Source organism: Myiozetetes cayanensis, unplaced genomic scaffold, assembly GCF_022539395.1.
Source record: "Myiozetetes cayanensis isolate MyiCay16 unplaced genomic scaffold, myiCay2020 scf17, whole genome shotgun sequence".
In the NCBI taxonomy this organism is placed as follows: Eukaryota; Metazoa; Chordata; class Aves; order Passeriformes; family Tyrannidae; genus Myiozetetes; species Myiozetetes cayanensis.
The window spans coordinates 282,427-304,208 of NW_026087378.1; the positions used below are offsets into that span (position 1 = coordinate 282,427).

At 43.0% G+C, this 21,782-nt stretch overlaps 1 protein-coding gene across 1 annotated transcript in view; it reads right to left on the reverse strand.

Annotated features, from left to right (window-relative positions):
• Positions 1-21,782, reverse strand: part of ANKHD1 (ankyrin repeat and KH domain containing 1) — a 98,742-nt gene that overhangs the window by 19,929 nt on the left and 57,031 nt on the right. Inside the window, 11 exon segments of the mRNA XM_050311906.1 lie at positions 245-419; positions 1,420-1,536; positions 1,795-1,890; positions 3,015-3,177; positions 3,730-3,905; positions 5,103-5,316; positions 6,125-6,267; positions 7,726-7,871; positions 8,673-8,784; positions 8,923-9,068; positions 16,015-16,758. Of these exon segments, the coding sequence (XP_050167863.1) occupies positions 245-419; positions 1,420-1,536; positions 1,795-1,890; positions 3,015-3,177; positions 3,730-3,905; positions 5,103-5,316; positions 6,125-6,267; positions 7,726-7,871; positions 8,673-8,784; positions 8,923-9,068; positions 16,015-16,758 (2,232 nt within the window).

Here is a 21,782-nt window from a genome sequence, read left to right on the forward strand (position 1 = left end):
ATACAGAAGTCAGTGCCCTGACTGAACAAACCACAGCTCAAGTTATGCTCCTTGCTCAGCTGTCAGAATACCTGCACTACATTTAGGTGTTTTGCCAGGAACTCAGACTGTGGAGGGAAGAACCAGAGCAGCAGCCACCAACACTGCCACAGTAAGAGAGACCAGTTTTCAAACATATTCCCTTGACAGCTAAAAAAAAGGCACCCCCACAACTACACTGTTCACAGAAACACTTGTTCTTTACCTTCATCATCGTTTTCTTCTTCATCATCATCTTCTTGCAGTTCCAGAGTTTCCTTAGGCTTGTTTTCTTCATCTTCTTCTTGTTTTCTTTTTTGTTCCTCTTTCTTCTTCTTTCTCTTTTCCTTCCTTTTCTCCCTTTTGGCTGCAAGAGCTTGTTTTCTGCTCTCCTCTCTTGACTATGGAGGAGAAAAAGATGAATATTTAAAAATTTTCACACAGACTAAACTATCCTTATAATTTAGATCTTCCTGAGAAATCTGGGGGGAGGGAGAAAGGAGAGAGCATGATGAACTAGAATGTTTCTGAACTGAATGATTACACAGAAACTGGGCAGACCTTATGGGACAACAGGACTAGCTGGTCCAAAAACTTTACGGAATAACAACAAAATAACAACCAACACAAAGCTTGTTTTTACAAAAATATTACAAAATACAAACCAGAAAAATACAGTTTTACTGGAAAACCAGCAAAAGCTCTCATCCTCTCAGTCCTTTCTCAAACAAATATTTTATAACCTCAGCAATGCTTTTGCAGCGACATTCACACCTTTGACTCAGCAGTCAGTACTCAAAAGAGTGTATTGCACAAAACTGCTCTAATTTTAACCACTTTTTAAATATATGGAATCAGTCACCTATGTTGCATTGTAGTTATGCACAGTAACTGATGGGTGTTAATACACTAATGTGGAACTTGTCAAAAATTGTAAGAACATCATAGAAGAGAGCCCACTCAAGAGTGTGTGAGTTCTTTACTTTAGGACACTGCCCAGCATTCCTGGTGAGGGAGAATGGGATTTTCCCCACTATCTGCTCAATTCCACCGAACAAAAGTCCATAAAATGTTTATGGATTATGATTTACACATCCATAAACACACCATGAGACTGGAGACCTCCCTTATTCCCACATCCTCTGCTCTGAGATGATCCCAGAGAGCTACTGGGAGCTCTCCCAGAAAACTACCATTGCTAAGTCCAAGCTTTCCTAAACAGGACAGTGGAGAGATTGAAGCAGAAGTCAGTTCTAATTAGTCACCCTCAGCATGTGCTTCACTTCTATTTTAGAGGAAGGAACACACAGTCAAAGCACAAGAAGCAGCAAAGGAAACACAGCCCGTGGGTTCACACACAGTTCAAACCACTCTGCTACACGACAGCGATGCTCTACTCACCTTTTCCAGGTCTAGCTCCTTCAGCAATATAGTTGCATTCTTATTGGCTTCTGCAGCCTGCTGGTCTTTAGCTTTCACAATCGTCTCCACACACTGGTGACACTTTTTCAACAGGTCCTGGAACACAAACTTGTCTTACTACCCCCGGAAGAAACTAAAAGTGAGGAGTGAGGCTTACTCTACAACAAAAGATTGGCTCCTGTAGTCATAAACATGCAAACTATTTCACAGAACAGGACACTAAATGCTGATTTATTTTTAAAGTTCTGTATTAAAAGGAGACATGCAAACAGTTTAGTTTTTGAATACTTAAGAACTTCCATGTATATTTTGCTGAAAATTCAGGGCAGGGTGTGGTGCCCGGGTCCAACTCACCTTGTCTGTGATGGTCGCGATGTAGCGCATGCACTCAATGTCTGAAGGAAACTGGTTAACCTCTTTCACCAGGAACTGAACCACTTTCACGTGCCCCTAGAACAGCAAAGAAAATTCTAACCTCTTGTATACAATTGTCAACACTCACCATCAAAAGACACGCTTGATATCTCATAGTCCAACGCAAAAGACTCGTAATAAGCAAGAACATTTCTGGTGAGCTGCTGTTTGGGGAGAAGGGCAGTTACTGTTTGCTTGGTGCTGACAGCACAGCTGCTGTTCTGCTCCAGGGTGGCAAAGACAAGCTCTTCCACAAGACATTTCTTATGTTAAAATACAAGGACGAAATCATGCCCAAGGACAGAGGCAGATCTTTGTATTTTTAGTAACAGCCAGGACAACACTCTCCAGACACCATCTGTCACCCAATCCACTCTTTTGCCACTCACACCGTGGAACTAACTTAGACTGCTCAGTTACAAGGTAAGTCTGATCAGGGAACCGAGCTACCTGTATGTCATCCTGGCCAGCACATTCCTTTGCTACTGGGATACACTGTGCAACCACACAAAGGCCCCAACTGTTGCTTCTGAAGCTATGTGAAAGCAGACAGCAGTGGCATGCTCAGCATGGCTGTTTGTCAAAAAAGCTGCACACTTATTTGCTGGTTTGTTAAAGGCAAAGCAGCTACAGTCAATAAATTCCTCTGTGCTCCTCGCATCCAACACCACAACTGATGGAACCATCACAAAGCAAGTTCTTCCTGCCAAGAAGAAAAGGCAGTAGGTGACAGAAGAGCCGACTACACAAAGTGTCCCACCACAACAGATTAGGAACAGAACAGGAGAAGCACAGAGGAATTGGCACAGCTCATTCCAGACTGGTACTGTGTTCATCTCAAAAGCAGGACTGAAACAAGCAGTACAATCCAGAAAGGTAGAGGGAACTATGGAAACCTCAAACTGGCAAAGTCTGAAATGGTGGAAGTTTTTAGACAGTGTACAACTGGAAATAATAAAGTGAATATGGTTTCTGGAACAGTTTTTCACCTCTCAAAAATTGGATCTGTGTGAAGCACAGTAATTATGATTACATCAAGGCAGGTATTTTATCAAAGTATTCATTTAGCTGAGTTATATTTGCTTCTTCCCAAACCAAGCGTTCAGATTCAAGCCCAAGCAAGAAGCGCTGTTTGGAAAACATAAATGTTGGTCTCCTACCTTGCGAAATGCTGACATAAGAGGGGTAATTTTCCTATTATCTGCAGCATCCACGTCTGCTCCTGCTTGGACAAGCAGCTGGACCACGTCGTAGTGCCCACCATTCGCTGCCAGCCACAGCGGGGTGTTTCCTTTCTTGTTCCGAACATCGATGTGCGCTCCTCTGAAAACGCACAAGTGGAACAGAGCGAAACAGGGGATAAGGGGAGGTGGAAGACAGCAAGATCACAGAAGATCAGAGTACAACTGGATACAGAACTTTAGTAACTGAAATATAGTGGTTAAATATGTCCCTGAGATTTGCCGTTTAATTTCTAACATAGTCACGCAGGGATCATTTAAATCTCCCTGACAAAATTAAACTCTCACTTCATGTCACCTATTGCACCACAGGTATGCTAACAGAAACCTTTAAATTATCATCAGTGTGGTGACTATCCACAGGACAAAGCAGCCCTTTGAGATTTTAGCAGAGCACAGGGTTCTGCTTCAAACACTCAAGAGCTACTTCCAGGCTTTGCCCCACAAGTGACAGTGAGGATGAGGAGAAGAAAAGTGCCACCCATCACAAAGCCATAGATGGTCTGGGTTGGAAGGGACTTCAGAAATCATCTCTTTCCAACCCTCTTGCCACGGGCAGGGATGTCACCCATGAGATCAGGTTGCTCAGAGCCCTGTCCAACCCTTGAACACTGAATGAGAAGACACGATTTACCGATTAATGAGGAGCTCGCAGAACTTGTAGTGACCCTTGTCTGCTGCAATGGTTAAAGCTGTGTCTCTTGAGGAAGGCACAGGTGGGGCATTCACATCTGCTCCTTTATCAAGGAGAACCCTTCCAACCTCTGCATAGCCTCCTGAAGCCGCTTCCATCAGAGGTGTGAGACCAGTCTGTGCAAAGAGAACAAGTTGTTCTGTGAAATCTGTACGATACACTTTGGATAAGACATAAATGATTCCTACAAAGAGAAATAAGATTTTTTTTTTTATTTAGCTGCCTATATTTAGTTTAGGAGCCTAACTTCAAGCAGTCTCTGTCTCAAAAATACCCAAAAAACCCAACAAAAACCCCCAACAACAAAACAGAACACCCACACACAAACCAACCAAACAAAACCAACCCAAAAACCAGACACTCTTGGGCTTCAATTATACAAACCCAAGCAAACTGTTGACTAAGAACCACCAGATACCTGTCTCAACAGCAAAAGCAAAGTTTATAACAGGATCTCTACAACAGAGGTTAGAACAGATTCAAATGAAGACACAAGTGTTTCTACAAAAACACTGAGAAACTGGCTTTATAGTTTTTCTCTAGCCTCCCTTAGCACTGAGACTGATCTGGGCCCAACTTAGTTGCCAGGCCAGACTGTTAAATAAACTTACACCAGCTGCTAACATGCCCAACTGACCATTTGAGAGCTGGCTTTTATCCATATCCCCTTTTCTCCAGCCACAGTCATTCCAGAAGCAGGCGGGGTAGACAGACACAGCAATTATTTCAGCAGCCTTAGGAGTTACCAAAAATTCCTTTGTGCTGGGGAAATCAGTCTGGCTGTCTACACAAGCTTTAAGCTTGCTTTATGGCAGGAGACACAAAGCTGTCCCAGAGCACCAAAGGATGGGACCTGTGGAGCATTTCAGAGGCACAGAAGGTCACAGTACTGAAGCCACGGGTTCTACAGCAACGTAAAATCTTTACAAAAAGTCTGACTGCACTACTTCTGTTGTAGACAAGAAGTCTGCTCTATATGAGAATCACAAGCAACACTATTCTCTTCCTGCCTAGACTTCACTTGTATGTAAAAATATCTGTTCTGTTAACGAGTATCATGTCAACTTTAGACAAGAGTGAATCTAAGTTTCATTATGAGCTCAAAAGGACCAGTCAGCTTTTCCCTAATGCAAAAAAAAATTCATCACTGATGCTTTTTTTTTTTCTTTAAAGAAACCACACATTTCAGAACATTTAAATGCTCTGATGCAATAACTCCTCTGAGCCGGAGAGGCTCAAAGTCACAGGAACTCTGAAGACACTTGCTGGCTCAGGGGCAATAAGTCACAAGGAAAGGTGAGTGCCCCCCTTACCTTTGCCCTGTGCTCGACATTGGCCTTCCTGTCCAGGAGCAGGCTGACCACCTCTGCCCGGCCCTGGAAGCAGGCCAGAGTGAGGGCTGTGTTCCGGTTGGTCTCAATTTGGGCATTGATATCTGAGCCCATATCGAGCAGCAGCTTCACGGCAGGAACGTGGCCGTTCATAGCGGCCAACATCAGAGGAGAAATTCCCAGCTTACTCCCAGTCCTAAGGGAAAGAAACACAACTGCAGTGCCCAGAGCTGGAGGAAAACCCCAAGAGCTTTCCAAATGTATCCGAGAGCAACAAAATGTTAGAAAAGAACAAATAACCAACACAAATACAGACGCTGACCTAAAATAGCAGCATTTTTAATTGGTTAGGAGAAACTGTAAGAGGAGTTATATGCAATAGGCAACTGCAATTTATAAACAAGGAAAACACATTTCAGACATCCTGATGGCTGAAGCACACATAAGCCTTAAGCTACATTTACTAAAAATCAAGGCTTCATCTGATTCATTCAGAGAAACACGTTTCTAACACAGTTGCAATTTTAACTTCCTCTAGCTAAGAGTTCTCTTGCTCTATCTAGGGATAGAATATGTGTGAGCTTTCTCAAAATGAATGGAGAAGAGGCTTAAGAGACATAGTTGTGTAAATTTGTTCTTCTTCCTGAAAAAGGTATTTTCAAACAAACATGCAGAGCTGCCCTGAGCACTTTGGCTGGTTCCTTTACCCAGTTCTAGTGGAAATAGTTTGACTTCCAGCCCCCAGAATGGTGTAAGAGGGAAAGAGAAAAGACTAGGTTTGAAAACTATACTACCTCAAAATATGGGTATAAGTCAGATGAAGTTTGTGATAGCTAAAGGCAATTTAAAAGCACTAATACAACATGAGCACACAGGACACCATCAGTGTAGAAAGGCTGCGAGGAGCTCTGACAGCACCTGAGATTCCAACCTGAGCCTCAGTACGGAGCCAACACGGAGTGTCTGTGCCGTGCTGCAGCTCAGCTGGTTACGTGGTACCTTACCTGGAATTGATTTCTGCCCCAGCATTGAGAAGAATCTTGATGATATTAACATAGCCCCCAGATGCAGCAAGGCTTAATGGCGTGTAATCTGACACATTCCTGTGTTCTTTATTTGCTCCCCGGGCCAACAGCAAATCAACAACCTGAAAAAACAGCACGTGTGTTAACAGACATATCGTGGCCTTTGCCATTGTCCAGGCAGTGAAAGGATGTTATCACAAGTTCAAGCTTCCCAGTGTACTACCAGTTTCCCATGTCAACAGACAAGACTCCACAGGAATATCTCTATCCTCTTCTACTTGACTTTTCCCCATCTCTGTGCAGCCTCCCCAGCCCATGAGCACAGCAGCTGAGCACTTGTCTGCCAGAAAGATTATTTCACCCACACACAAATGCAAGGCTTTAAAGTGAAGCTCCTCCTCTGAATCTTCCAAGTTTGCAAGTAAGGGATCTATCCCACTCCCATAATGTCTCACAGTGTTTGAGCACCTCATTCAGAAACTCACACAACTTTAATTCAAATGACACTTGGGCCAAGTTTGACCATCTGTGTTAGATGGGCTTTCCAAAAAAACACGTGGTAAAAATCAGGGTGATTGATGTTACTGGGACCAGCATGAGGAATGACACCTCTACCAGAAGTTGCTTAAGAGAAACAAAACAGGGGGAAATTAAAACATTTTGGGTGATGTATTGCACTTCAGTGCACCTCATTTTACTACTAACATATGCTAAGTGATTTCCAAACAAGCCAGAAATAAGGCTATCTCAGAAGTTGCTAAGCAGGAAATGTAAGAGGTAGATACTGGCATAAGGAAACAAAATAAAGAGGAAGAACAAAAGACTTGAGCTACTCAGTACATAATGCTACGGGAGGCCACACTGATCTCATCTTTTATTTGTGAGAAGTACCTTTACTGTTAAAAATCTGCAATTCAAAGGCAAAGTGGAAACTTTTCAATTTTGGCCAACTATTTGAACCTTTAAATTAATCTAGCATGGAACCCTCAGCCATCTCCATGCCATCTTCTATTCTAAGCAAGCATGAACATGGCTGGATTTAACAAAGGAAGGATTTAACAAATCTTATTTGGACAACAACAACACACACAAAAAAATCTGACATCATTAAAAGCCTGGTACAACATGCCCTGCATTGCATGTGCACTTATCAGCCCCAAAGACATACACTGCCCACACAAAATTCCAAATTCTGTCCCTGTGTGCCTGCACCAGCCGTTTCAGTTTTCAGAGCAGGAAGATGCATAAGGGAAGCGTTCAGTGAATAAAGTTATTCAGTAAACATCTCTGCTGCCCTCACAGGAGTCCTTACCTTGTGAGGACACACTGACTGAAGAAAGATCACAAGTGACCACAACCATTAGCTAACAAATCTGGGGCAGGGTAAGGGAGGGAAGAAAAAAGCCTTGAATTTCTTCTTCCTTTCTTGGAAGAAGAAAAGGCCTTAAATTAGTTACACAGGTGAAAAACCTTCCAGAAAAAAAAGAAGGATTTATCATCAACAGAAGAACCCTGATTCTGTACAAATAAAAACTATTCAGAAGTAACAACTCGAGCCCCTTGAGGACACGTGTCTGTACCTCCTGGCGTCCACCAGAGCATGCCAAGGAAAGCGGAGTATCCTTTGTGCGCTCGGACTGTGCTTCAATATCCCCACCTTTGTCCAGCAGAATTTCCACGACACCAACATGTCCAGCAGTTGCAGCCAGAATCAAAGGCGTAAAACCTAGAGACGTGACACGGTGTTAGGAGCAGCCCTGAGTATCTCAAAAGTGTTATTAAGGAGCAGAAATGCACAAAAGGGTTAATTCTGTTGTTCAGATGTGTTCCTCAGATTGAGGGTTTCCTGATGTAGGCCACAGCCTCAGAGTCTTTCCCAAACCTCTTTTGCCCCTGTCACGTCAAGGCTCTGACTCCAGACAAAGGCTCTGCAAAAAAATATCTAGACAGTGCTTGCAATGACCAGTTTGGATTAAGTTCCAACCACTTCCTCTCTCTGGAGAAGCCACATTTTTCTGCTTAATTCCTATTCAGTGAAGCTCCAACCAGTGACCACACCTGCCCTGCGTGTGTTGCTGCTTGCCAGTGGTCAGTGTGAGCTCCAAGGTGTGTGGTGTGATGGTTTAGTTCTCTCAGCTTTAAAAGATTTGAGATTTTGTTGAACTCTGTTACCGAGAACAACGATACCCAACCTGACAACTGTTACCCTTCAGCTCTGCCAGCCAAGGTTGGATGGTTACCCCATCAGCCCTGGCTTGCCAAGGTTTTTCTGCAGAGAGTGAATCATAAGGCACAAAGTGCCTCACGTTTCACAAACGTGCTTAAGATCCCACTCAGGTGAATATCCTTTCAAAAACGCAGGCAGAAGTGCATGCAGTGTCACTGGCTTTGTATGGCACATGAAGAGCAAGAATACATTTTTTTGCAAGCTCTGAAGCAACGAGTCTCAGATACCACATCAAAGTTGGCTGTTTCACGCTGCAGTTCGTGCTCAAACTGTGCTCCTGTTCTAACTGTTTTAACTCACCTTTCTTGTCTCTGTGTTCAATGTTGGCACCACGAGCGATCAGCACGGACACGAGTTCCTCGTGCCCTCCTGCACACGCGAGGGTCAGAGCAGTGTCGTGATTACTCTCAGTCTGCACGGGGAGGGGGAAGAAATGGAAATTCCAAAATTAAAAATAAAGAGAACGTTTAATATTTCTACAACAATATCTATAAATTTTTTTTTTCCTTTCAGGAAGCAAATCCACTCAAAGCCAGCTGCCACTACTCACGTGTGCATCGATGTCCACCGAGGGGTACATGGGGAGCACGGACTGGGAGGGCACATTGCTCGATGCCTGCGGGCAGGGCTCAGGCGTCGGGGACTCTGTGGTGTGCGAGGAGCTGGTGGAGCCACTGGGCACTCTGCTGTTCACAGCTGAAAAGTAACACCAGGTTGTTTAATCCGCCCTTAGGAATGTCGTATTTTTATATGAAAAACATGAAGCCCCGTAAAACTGCAATGGTGGAAGATCAAAACAGTAACGGGGGGGGCGGGGGGAACAAATTAAGTGTTTCTACAAACAAAAAGCAGCTTTCCGGCAGTTAAACGGTGTAAGCATCGTCTCCAAACTGTGGTGAGTTAGGAAATAATTTTATGAATTAGTCTGTATGCATTACAAGTGTGAATTATGAAGGTGATTAGTTATTCCTTTCGAATTGTAACCTTCACTGTTAACAGTTCAATCATACGCTCAGTCTAAGCAGGCAAATGATTTATCACTAACACACAACCTAATGTTCAGAAATACAGACTTATTCTGGACTTTCAAAATTTTTCATGTAAAGGTTAGTGCACACTTAGCCCCCAGAGAAGTTTTTCAGAGCAAGATGACTGACAGCAACTCCCACTATTAATCATGTCTCAGAGTTAAACCAACCCATGAAAGTAGAAGGGAAGCAGACAGGAGGGGGCAATCCACAAAAACAAGAAAGATGAAAACTAACTGTGCTCCCTCAAATTTATTCTGATTGATGCACAGTCTGCTAGAGATGTCATCCTGAAGATCCAGCGCAGTTCAGCAACTTTATCTTATTTTTAAAAAATAACAGTTTTAAAAAAGATGGATAACTGAGAATTGGATTTTTTTTTCACCTAGGTTTAAATGAACAAGCAGAGAAACCTCCCTGCACTTCTCCACTATGGGGCCAGGGCCTCTGCCTGCCTCTGTAGCCAGATGAGAATGCAAGGGGGGCCTGGATCCCTGAAGGTTCAGCTGGGATTACCTGCCAGGAAGGTCTAACACACCTACACACTCATCCCACGTGCACTTTAGTCACAGTAACTCCTGCTGATAGAGCAGCTGGATTTGACAAGTGTTGTCACTGCTGGATTGCCAAATGTCTCTATTGTGCAGCCTCATCAGACAGAGCACCCGGTGAGCTTTAGTTATTCCAAAACACACAGTATTTTGCAGTATTTCTGGAAGAAGTAGCTGAAGGAAAACACTAACAACTACCGGTAAGAAATAAGCTGCAGCATTTTGCTTTTGTCCAAGTGTTTCAAGCATTAAATGAAGACGAAGGATGAACTCAGACCTGGGTATGACTTAGAGGAAAATTTTGCCAACCCTTCCCAGCTCAACCTTACTCATTCCATTGACAAATTACACACCAGCAATTACTCACAGGAAAACAGTGTAGGTGGAAAAGTCCTAGAAAATCCCCAACACAACCACTAATGCTCTAATTCAGCCTATGCGTGACAAAGGAACACAGAACAGAGCACAGTTACGTGGGTCCCTCTTATTGGGTTCTGGAAACTTGGGGAGGGTTGTCACTGAAATTTGGGAAGATGGCAGTTTCCAGCCGTATTTTTTAAGTAAAGAATTCTCCTCTGTGCATCAGTAAAACCAGCATTAACATTTGGTCACCACATTTAAGCAGCAAAGTGCTGGATCTGAATTCCCTTCACAACCTTCACCAGCAAACCAGGTTTGTATCAAAAGTTTCAAGCACCAAAGCTCCCACTTCATCTGCTCGCTGTGGATTACTGGCATAAGCATTACAGCAGCAAATGGCCATTAATTAATGCAATGCAATTGTCTTCTGCTCAATGCACTGAAGTGCACGGTAATAACTGGATTTCTAAAGATTATTCCTTCCAAAATACAAGGCACCAAATCACCCTGTTAAGGACTTCTGTGAAATCAAACTGGTCCTCCCTCACGGAAGACACTGGTTCAATGTTTTCAAATTCTTGCAACTACAGATGCCTGTAAAACCACGTGCATGTGCTGTGCATGCAGACAGGGTGTGCACTGGAGCCAGTTTAAGGGGTCTTAATGTAAAATATTCAGTGTTGCTGTCACAGGTTCCACAAATTCTCTATATTTCACAACCATGACTGAAAATGTCCAAGTATTTCTTGCATTTTCAGATTTTCCTCACGTGCTTGAAGCATGAGTGTGTGTGTTAAGCACTTCATGTGCACAGTAACAACGATGTCAAACGGGAGAGAGAACACCAAAGGCAGTAGAAATGCACATAAACCCTGTACTGATACCCCAATTAAAATAAAATCTAACAGCAAATATTCCTACAAAGCCCACCATTTAATTATCCCCTCTATAACTGCCAAGTTTACAGAATTGCAGGATCTTTTAAACTGTCAGGTTTTATTTCCTCAGTGTGATCAGCAAGATGGGGGCCCATGGAGCAAAACACACCTGAGAACTCCTGCCTCCAGTTCCATGGGGCTGATTTAGCTCAGCCCAACTTACACAGCAAAATACAGATTTTATTTTTTTTTTTTAACTTACAGAACCATTGCAGCAATGGTTCCAATGTGGTATTAACCTGGAATGGCTGTGGAACCACAGCTCAGCAGCGAGGGCAGCACTGGCACTGCCTGTGACTCCAAGGAAAGGCTGCCTGGAGGGGACAGACCCAACTGAGGTGGATCAGCACCTTCTATGCCGAATTAAAATGTGTGACTTTCACCCTCTGAGGAGAAAAGGGGAGAACTTTCCAACAGGCAGATTGCTTCCTACTGAAGAGGTGTTTTGTCTTCACACCAGGAAGGGCACTGACAGACACAATGATAGCCAGGCTTTGATTAAAAATTTCAAAAAAATTCATTTTCGTAATGTGATCTTCACATAATGCTAGTTTAGGGACACAGGTTTTAGATGTTCCCCCATAGACTTCAATATTTAAAAGACTTGTTTAAAAAAAAATTATCCTACACATGACAAAATCCAGGTTTCCTCACATGCTATGAAGGGCTTGCAACGTTCCCAAGGCTCTGTCTTTGTGTCAGTGTGAAGCTGAGCACCGGCCTCCAAAGACATGGATGACTATTTACCCAAGTTATGAGAAAACATCAAAGGAAACATGAGTAAAACAACAGAAAGCAAGAACTTGGTATTTTATACAATATAACTCTAGATGCATTTACAGAACCTGGAGCAAAGCTCTGGATGAGATTTCAGTTGTAGGCTGAAACTCTTGTCTACCCAACTGGTGCCGTGCTGTGAGCGTGGACATTCGGGAATACTGGGCTTGGATTTCACCTGCCCTTCCCTCAAAGGAACTGGGATTTTTAGGACAAAGAGAACCACCCTTTCTCATGCCTGAGCAGCCTTTTAGCCTGTCCATGAGCTCCTCAGTAATCTGCTACTGCACAGAGGCTTTTGCACATTGGTAACTGCAGCTCCTTTCATGAGTCACCATTTCTCACTCCAAATTATCCCAGTAACCAGTTTTGCTCCAAACACCAACCCTAAACACAGTTACTCAGGTGTCACCTTCCAAATCCTTACCTTAAAATACCATAATTCTGTATCACTGACTACAATCAGAATTTCAGAATTGAGTGTCTCAGAAGATACCTGAAATTTCAGTTTCAAAACATGAGCTCGCAGGAGAAAAGTGGCACAGAAGCCTAAAAATACCAGCTGAGTAAAACAAAGAGAAATAAAAATATTCCAACTAAAGACAAAGCTCAGCAACAAAGAAAGTTCCTCATCTTTAATACTCTAAACCAGAAAAAAAGCCTCAATTCAGATACTGCCAACTAAGAAATCTACTACGGTAAATGCAGAACTTGAACTGAAATGAAGCTCCAGCTATGCAAGACAAGAGGCTACAAGAAACCAAATACTGAGTAATGAAAATGGCAGATGTGTTCCAAACTAATTTATTGCTTTCCCACTCTAAACTGCATCATGTCTCTGTCTCTTCTGTAAACCTGCTTAAAATTTTGACTCTAGTAACTCACATCTTCAGCAGAGGATTAGGTGCAAGATTTTTGCATTAGCACACCTAAGAACTCCATTACAACCCAAATATTCTGGAGTGGAAAGAGATGTTTTGTTTTCAGGCTTTAGCTGACTTTCCAAAAGGCACTTGGGTACTTCTGTGTAGCTTTATGAGAGATGGGACACAGGCACATATCTGCCCACAACTCACTGCCAGGCAGGTGCCACTTTGCACTTTGACATCCACAACCTCAACACGTCAGAGCTGACAGACTGTGCCAGCAGACACAGAGAAATGGTAAGATAAACACTCCATTTATGTATGTTTTCACTGTTAAGTTGGTCAGCAAAATACAGATTTGTGGCTTTGCAGAAATGCAAGTTCTACCTTACAAGTGATCCCAACTGTGGCTTGGAAAAATCTGCCTCTTGCAGCGTAAGATCACAGAATGGCTTGGGCTGGAAGGGACCTTAAAGCTCATCTTGTTCCACCCCCTGCCATGGGCAGGGACACCTTCCACCAGCCCAGGTTGCTCCAAGCCCTGTCCAACCTGGCCTTGGACACTTCCAGGGATCCAGAGGCAGCCACAGCTTCTCTGGGCAGCCTGTGCCAGGGCCTCACCACTGTCACAGGGAGGAATTTCTTCCCAATATCCCATCTAACCCTGCCCTCTGGCAGTGTGGAGCCATTCCCCCTTGTCCTGTCACTCCAGGCCCTTGTCCAAAGTCCCTCTCCAGCTCTCTTGGAGCCCCTTTAGGCACTGGAAGGGGCTCCAAGGTCTCCCCAAATCCTTCTCTTCTCCAGGTTGAACATCCCCAGCCATCCCACCCTGTCTCCAGCCTTGGAGCATCTCCTCTGGACATCACCACTGGTATGAGCAACAGGAGAAGCTATTCCAGGGCAGAGGGAAAAAGCATTTCTGTTCCTCTGAAGCAGCCCCCATCCAAACTGGAATACTCAGCAGGAATAGAAATGTTCATACCTCTTTCAAACCCAGAGTCACTCACCACCACCACAGCAGCTCCAGCAGTGGGATCAAGGGGACAAAACCTCCCTAAAATCCAAGTTTCCCATTCACAAGCCCCTGAACTATTTTACCTGGATCTGTGGCATACAAGTAAAAACCAGTTCTTGTAACAGTTTTTACTGATCAAAATTTCTTAAAAAAATTAAGGACTAATTGGCAAGTTTGTGAAAAAAAGTGCACTTTAAATATGGATCAAAGAGTTCAAAGTATGAGTAGGAAAGTTTACAGTTCGTTTTTACATGGACACAATCCTACTCTACCTCAGATTTATAATTTCCCTAGGGATCACTTTTACACAGTCTGGATTTAAAAAGTGAGAAAATTACCTATCTCCTAACAATTTTTTTTTTTTTTTTTGGAGGGGGGAGGGAAGTAAAACAAACTTAGGAATTTCAAGAAGAAAATATATTTCAATGAAGCAACATCAACACACTTTTGCAGAAGCCTCTGTAAGTCGGCAGCTAAAGTTTCCTTGAGTTGCATTTCTGTAAATGTAGTTTCTAACAGTTGCAGAAGAGGGTGCTATTTGTAGTTATTTTTGAAATTAGTAAATCTCACTTCTTAGCAAAAAAATGTCTTTAATTACTGAGCAAAAACAGTAACCAGTTTCAGAAAATGAACCAATACCTATCCAAGGGTTTTTTTAATGATTTTTAAGATGTTTTTTCTGGTTTTTTGCACAGCACAGTTCTCACACTGCAGTACCCACGAGTTGCTGACCACGAGGGGGTAAAGATTCCACAGCCCCGTGCTGAACTCTCAGCAACTACTTTGAAGATCAAGACCTCACTGATCATGTTTGGCATTAACCACTCAATTTTTCCTCCTCACTAGCTTCAGTACTAAAATTTTGAGTAATAAAAATTGAGAATGTTTTAATGTTGGCTGAGTATTCTGAAGAGCACCAGAGAGCAGATGCCAGAACAGGGGGAACTAACACCAATGCTCTATAAAACAAGGGGCTTTACTGGAATTACACCAACCAGCAGATGGGAGCTGCTACAAGCACCCCACTCCTGTGGGTTCCACGGGAGGTGGCAAAGTCACAGGTACTCTCAACTTGCATGAGGTTGATGTAATTACCATTCCAAAGGCTCCCAGGAATGGCTGGCCACAGATCTCACCAACACTTCTACAACCTTGACATAAACTTCAGAAGGACAGGGCAGCAACCACAGAATGGGAAGGGCAGGGGGAGACAGACAGGAAAATAATGGGCAGGGGGACAGGCACAGGGCACGAAGAAAAGTTGAAAAACACTGAATTAAAATATAAAAAAGGGCAAAACTACAGACCAAACAACACTGGCTATATCCTACATACCTCCAGCAGCAAACCTCAATCCTAGTCAAATCCACGAAATGAAGTCACCCAAAGTGATCCCTCTTTTTGCACAGGGGGGCTCAAACACCCCGATGTGTGGGAACTCCCATTCCTCTTCACACTGTATCAACACTTGGAAGGATGATGGGGCTTTTTGCTTTTCCTCCAGCTAACAGGACACGTTTTTGCCATGTGGAACATCTAACCAGCAGATATTCCCACACAACCAGGCTTTAGTGGGGGCTCTGCAAACATAAGCCATCCCAGAACGGAGCAGCTGTGCGTGGATTCCAGGCTGTGTTTGAGCTCCAGCAGCAAGGAGAGGGGCACATTGGTCCTTGCGAGTGACAACAATTTGTTTTGTTTCCTAGAGATGGCTATCACGTGGAAGAAAGTCACCGAGCTGTAAGCCTACACAGAAAATTCTACAGAAGATACAAATCTGCCATGCTTTCTGCTTTCCTAATGGGCACTACTAATGATGAGGCTTTATAAAGAAGCACAGAAAAAGATGAGGCCAAAGGGGCTAAAACAGGTGTCCAATAGAGGAAGTTTTGCACTTTGGAAAAAAAAAAATTAAAAAAAAAAAAGTATTTAAAAGTCTCATGTTAGAATTGGAAGTCACTGTTAGGATTAATAGCACTAATCAGGAACTTCATTCTCAAGCAAGTATTCCCAAACTGGAAAACCCCAAGACGCATTTGGAGGGAAGGAGAGAGAGGGAAACTGAGCACACAAATTAATGCAAAAATAGGTATATTTCTTAACCCACCTGCTATTAGGTCATCAAGAGTGTCGGTAAGCGTCTGTGCTGGAGTGGCAACCATTAATCCGTCTGGTTCTTGAACTAAGAGCCCCTGCCCAGCAATTTGCTGCTGCTGTCCTACATTCTGCTGATTCCCTAATGCTTTCTGAAGTTCAAGAGACTCTGTCCCATTATAACCTAAGTTACCAGAAAAATTACATTGCGGTGCTGGCAAAGGCTGGATGGGGACAAACTCTATTTGTTCAGCAGGTGGTGGAGACTGGTGTTGCTCGTCATCTTTAGACAAGATTGTGTCAACCTGAGGTAACCCTGAAAAGTTATCCTCTGGTAGACCCTTACTGGCTTCCACTTCTGGGAAGACCCCTGTAAGTGAGCACTGCTGCTGCAGGGCAGGTGGTGTGTCTGTCTGACCTTTGGTCTCCAAATATTCTTTGGTAAACTGCTGTTGGGTTTTCATCTGCAACTGCCTTTCCACCTTCTGCAGCTCCTTCAATATTTTCTTCTTCTTCTGTACTTGTTCTTCTCTGTTCTTTTTAAGTTCTTCAATCTTATCTTTATTTAAAGGTTCACCTTGAATTAATTCCAATGATTTAAGTTGTGCTTTTTCAATAGCACTAATTCTCTGTCCAAGTTCATTCAGCTTGCCTTCAGTCTCTTCTACTATGCATTCCAAAGGCTGGTATGGGTGAAAAGGTGGCAGTAGGTCCTTATCTGCTACCTGCAGGGAACTTGACTTCTGCTTGGATGCACCTAAGCACATGAAAAATGTTTGAAAAAATGCCATGCTGAAGATACCCCAAACCTCCCCTCTCACCCACCAAAAAAAAAAAAAGAAAGAAAAAAATAAAAATAAAATAAAAAAAAAATCTTTACAACTAACGCTGCACATCTGTCAAAGCACAGAAAGGCAAACCCTACACTCCATGGTAAGACAAGAGAGGACAAGGAATATATAGCTGGAATTTTCAATATTGATTCTCATAGCCCTTCGAACAGCTCTTTTAATTTTAAGGAATAAGGAGCCTTTGCAGTTTCTGACATACATGACAATGCACTTGGGAAGGGAAATCAGCAGGAAGAGCAAGGCAATTTACATAATTTACTGAGTTCCCAAAGTTCTTCTGTGTGTGCAGAGCAATTAAACTAAGAGTATTTTCCAGAGGCTGACTTCCAACAGCAACTTTACAAACCTACAGTTGAGAGCAGACTAACCTGACAATAGGACCAGTCCTTGGAACTGGGATTTCTCCAAACACCTTTACATTCACCTCTGCATTACAAACAGAATCTGCCACTGCAAACTTGGTGCATACAAATGGATTGTGAAGTTTTAGCACCTTTTTGAAAGTCTGAGACACAGCTAACAACTTGCTCACCTCCCCTTCCTGTAGCAAATGGACAATTCTATTCTGTGCTGAACAATTCTATTAACAAGTCATTATTAAGGCTTTAAAACTAACCTTCATCAAGGCCCACCAAGCCAGGGCAGCCCTGCCACAAGTGCTGACTCAAGCAAACCTGAGAGCCACATCTGGCAAACTCCACTGACACCTTGCTAAAAGGAATCTATTATGTGTTAAAATCTCAGTTATAACTTCCAGTGTCAGAAACTTCAGTTAGAAATGTGGAAGGTTTTAGCCTGATCAAATAATTCCCTGAACTACAGTTTATTTGCTATACCTAAGCAGTGATATATGAAACCTAAAAAAAAAAAAAAAAAAAAAAAAAGGAAAGAAAACTTGAAGCTTTACAAAGCAGACTCCCACAATTAATCATTAAAAGGGAAACTAAAATTATGTGCAGTTTGAGCCAGGGTTTAATAAAGTTACCTAAACATCACACAGTTAAGTCAAAGTCTGGATGCAAGAACTAGGTCCCAGATCAGTTACCAGCTCTAGAAGGATTAAGTTTTCTAAACCACAGTTTTATTTCTCTCTAGGCCATCCTTCACCAAAACACTAATTCACAAGCAATTTCATCTTGCATTGCTGTCAAAACAGGAGTCACACACACCTCACTCTGAAAGGAATCTTTTTTGAAGGAACTAATTGTAAAAACAAACAAAGGTGAGATTTTTCTTGTATAAAGAGAAAGCACAAATATTAAAATAGAATTGAACGACTCTGTGCTGAATACCTTCACCAGACTCCCTGGAGTGAAAGCAAACTGTATCTAATTTTTATGGAAAAAACAAGAACCTTACTAACCCCAGGAAAAAACCCAGCATCCCACAGCCACCCTTCAACAACCACAGGTAACAGCCCAACATCCCACAGCCACTGGAGACACCCTTCAGGATGCTCCTTCTCCAGCTCCATACTCTGTGCAGGTCAGGAGTTCCAGCTGAGCACCTCTCCCTGTCTCTGAACCATAAATGAGTCCCCACACCATTTCTCAGCAGAAAATAAGGAATTTGGGTGAAGTTCAGCAATCCCTTGCTCTGTGCTGGCTGCTGTAACCCTTGGCTGTTGGGCTCTGTCCTGCACTCAAAGAGTTTACAGAGTTCTCCTTCCATTTTAACAGCTGTAACTTAAAAGTTTTTGAGACCACTCCTGAAAAACATATTTGCACTCACCAAAAAAAAACCACAACTCTGAAAGGCTTGTCTGTATCTTTGTTTTGAAACTAAACTGCTCCACTGCTGAAGCAGCAGAAACATCATAGTGACCAAACTGCAAATTCCCACCATAGCTGAGATGGGAACCCTCTGCCCCACTCTGCTCGATGTCATCCCAAGATTCCTGTGTCTATCAATCCCATCCTAACACAAGGCATTCCCACAACCTGGCAGCTCTGGGCAGCTTTCATTACTCTGCAGGAAAGAAAAGCTGCAGCTCAAAGAGCCCCCCAAAATAAAGTAACAATGTGGTCCCTCTCAATTAAGTCCGACTTGGAGAGGAAACAAGCCTGGCACGGGAAAGCTTTTCTAGGAGCACAAGGGAAAAAGCAAAGAGCAGAAACACAACCCCACATGGAGAGCTGGGCTGGGCAGAGGAGCCAGGGCTGGGCTCCCAGCAGGAAGCACATCCAGGACACAGTTCTGACCAGGAACCAGCATGGAAAGATGGGACAGTTTTGGAAAACAGGCGTAAGGACATCAGCAAGTGAAGAGCTGGGCTCTCAAGTTCCAGGAGTGGCATGGAAATTTACTTTAGTCAGCTTCTAATTAGTTAGCAGGGCCACTTTTCAGGTTCCAGATCACCCTTTCCAGGCCAGAAAACAGTAGCAACCTGTTACTGTGGGGAGACTGGAAGAAGATGAGGGGTAGGAAGAAAGAGCTGCTACACCTGACAAGTCCACCTGGACAGACAGGTCGAACCAGAGGTGGAGAAGACATTGTTGGTAGCTCTGAATATGCAAACACTGGGATAGAATATTATAGTCCTGGGAGTAGCAATTTCCTGGTTTATCCAAATCTCTTCTATAATACAATATCCTTGCAATTACTGTGCCCATTTCAGGACATAATTATGAACAAGACACTTTATACTTTGACTTCTGAAATATTTAAGTGCAGCAAGACTTCAGAATCCAATCACAGGCCAGATAATAATCACTTCAACTTGGGTGTAAAATTTATTTTATACCTCTGTCTTTTGGGGGAAGCAGCAACCAACCTACTATAAAACCACACCTAGCAACCTTAAGAAGTCAATCTGGCTAAAGCAACTGTTTTGGACACTTTTAAAAGACTTTTTGTTTAGCTGTTTAGATTGAAGATCACTGAAATCCACATGTTGCTACACAGGTACCACCTGCCACCAGGTACCAGGATTACAGGACAAAGAATTGGTCAGAAAACCCAGAGTGGTTCTGGGCATGCCAGGAAAGCCACACAGTAAGGAAAGGATCATTTCCCAAATTATTTTGTGAACAGCATTCCCATATTCCCACAAGTTCTGGTCCAACCCTGCCCAGCTAAGCCTTCACCACCATTCCTGCAGAGCATGCACATGTCCTCAGCCCAGTTTCTGACCAACAGACATGACTCAGGGTAAGATCTGCTCTGCCCAAACACAGCTTCCCATCCCCTTCTCCCATTTCCACATCCCTCCAGGAAGTGCCAGGTATGTGTTTCCTAAGGCAACCTCCTGTACTTCTCCCATACAGTGCAGATCATCTCCCATAGACTCGGGCTGGAACAGCCTGTTGACCCTGATGCTTCTCCCAGGCATCATTCCTGGTCTCCTGAGCACCCAGGGACATGCAGGGAGGACACCACGACCAGGATTTAAGGCCTCTGGCTGCAAACAACATTTAAAGGCCCTAAACATTGTGAGCAAGAGTTTGGAAAAATATCCCTCAGTTTTGCAGCCCTCAGGGTGGCTCTCCCAAGCAACTGAACTCTTCCAATTTAAATTAGCTTAGAACACATTCACTCCTTACAGTGTTGCTGCCTACAAACAAGTCTGACACCATATTTCTTCCTGAGTGGTTATGATTCTCATGGAACTTGCTCTTCTAGCCCTGATTTATAATCCACAGAATGTCACTACTCCCAAGAAAGAACTAATTTATATGCCCTTTCATTTTTATTATATTTTACATTTTCTTAGATGACATTCTGAGACTTGATGGTTCCTTAGTTTCTGAAGTTGTTAAATGACAAAAAAATGGATCCAAATCCAAACAGTTAAGGTCAAAAAGATTTTCCCAGCATAAACCAAAAAATACAGTAAAGAAAAAAAAAGTCAGCTGTGTGATACACATCTGTCCATTCAAATACATCTTTTCTGCTGGAGATCCTGTTACATAAATCTGTGTGAATCACCATGTCATCTCTGTGCTCTGTTAACAGCATTGCTTGTCCACTGTTCTTGCACTTTGGGGTTTTTTCTCTTTAAAATCTGATTTCACTCAGAAGTTGACAGTTCAATTTGCAGTCTGCAATGAAAATTCACCAGCCTCATTAACAGGAGTAAGATGAACTCAATATTGAATTTTCATGAAAATGCTGTGTTTAACTGTAATTTCGTATCAGTCAGAAATTCAGCTCTAGGAACCTGGAGAAACAATCAGTAACTCCACATACATACAAGTGCAAAGTACAATATTATATAATCTGGCCAATTTGGCAAAAAAATAGCCTCCTTTTTTCCAAGTAAATTCATCTGCTACATGGCTTTTAATACATACTGAATTCTTTATAAAGAAGAGGACAAATGGTGGAAGGTTGAATGCTGAGATGAGTTTGTATGTTCACTATGTTCCTCCTGGAGCCATGGAGTAATTTTGCCAGTCTTTGTCACTCCTGCAGCTGTTTCTATGGAAAATTGCTGGGAACAGTTGCAATGCCATCCAACAGGCAACAGCTCAATGGATAAAACCAAGCCAAACTGAACTCAATTTTTAGCCATTCAAAAATGTGAGTTACTTTCCAATCTTAGTCTTCTTCCCAAGTTTCCTCTGGTGGCTTCTTGGTATCTAACTGGAAAATTGCTACTATGTAATTGAATTAGTCAGTGGCAAGGGGGTGACTGAAGCTCCAAAGGAGCAGAATTCCACAAACCACCATGGAAAGATTGTTACACACTTGTGCTCCTGGGGACCTGCACAGGTCCTGGTGTTAAATCACCTGCCTGCACTGCTGAGGATTCCCAGAGGAGAGCAGTAGAAGTCTTTAAGTCTACAAAGAAAGTATCAGTAAAGTTTGGAAGCACAGGCAGTGATATCTCTCTTGGGAACTCATCCCAGACACCTGAGCCAGCTGCTGAGCCAGGCAGGAGATTTCCAGGAGGAAATGGCAAGAGCTGATCAGAATATGTTGAAGCACA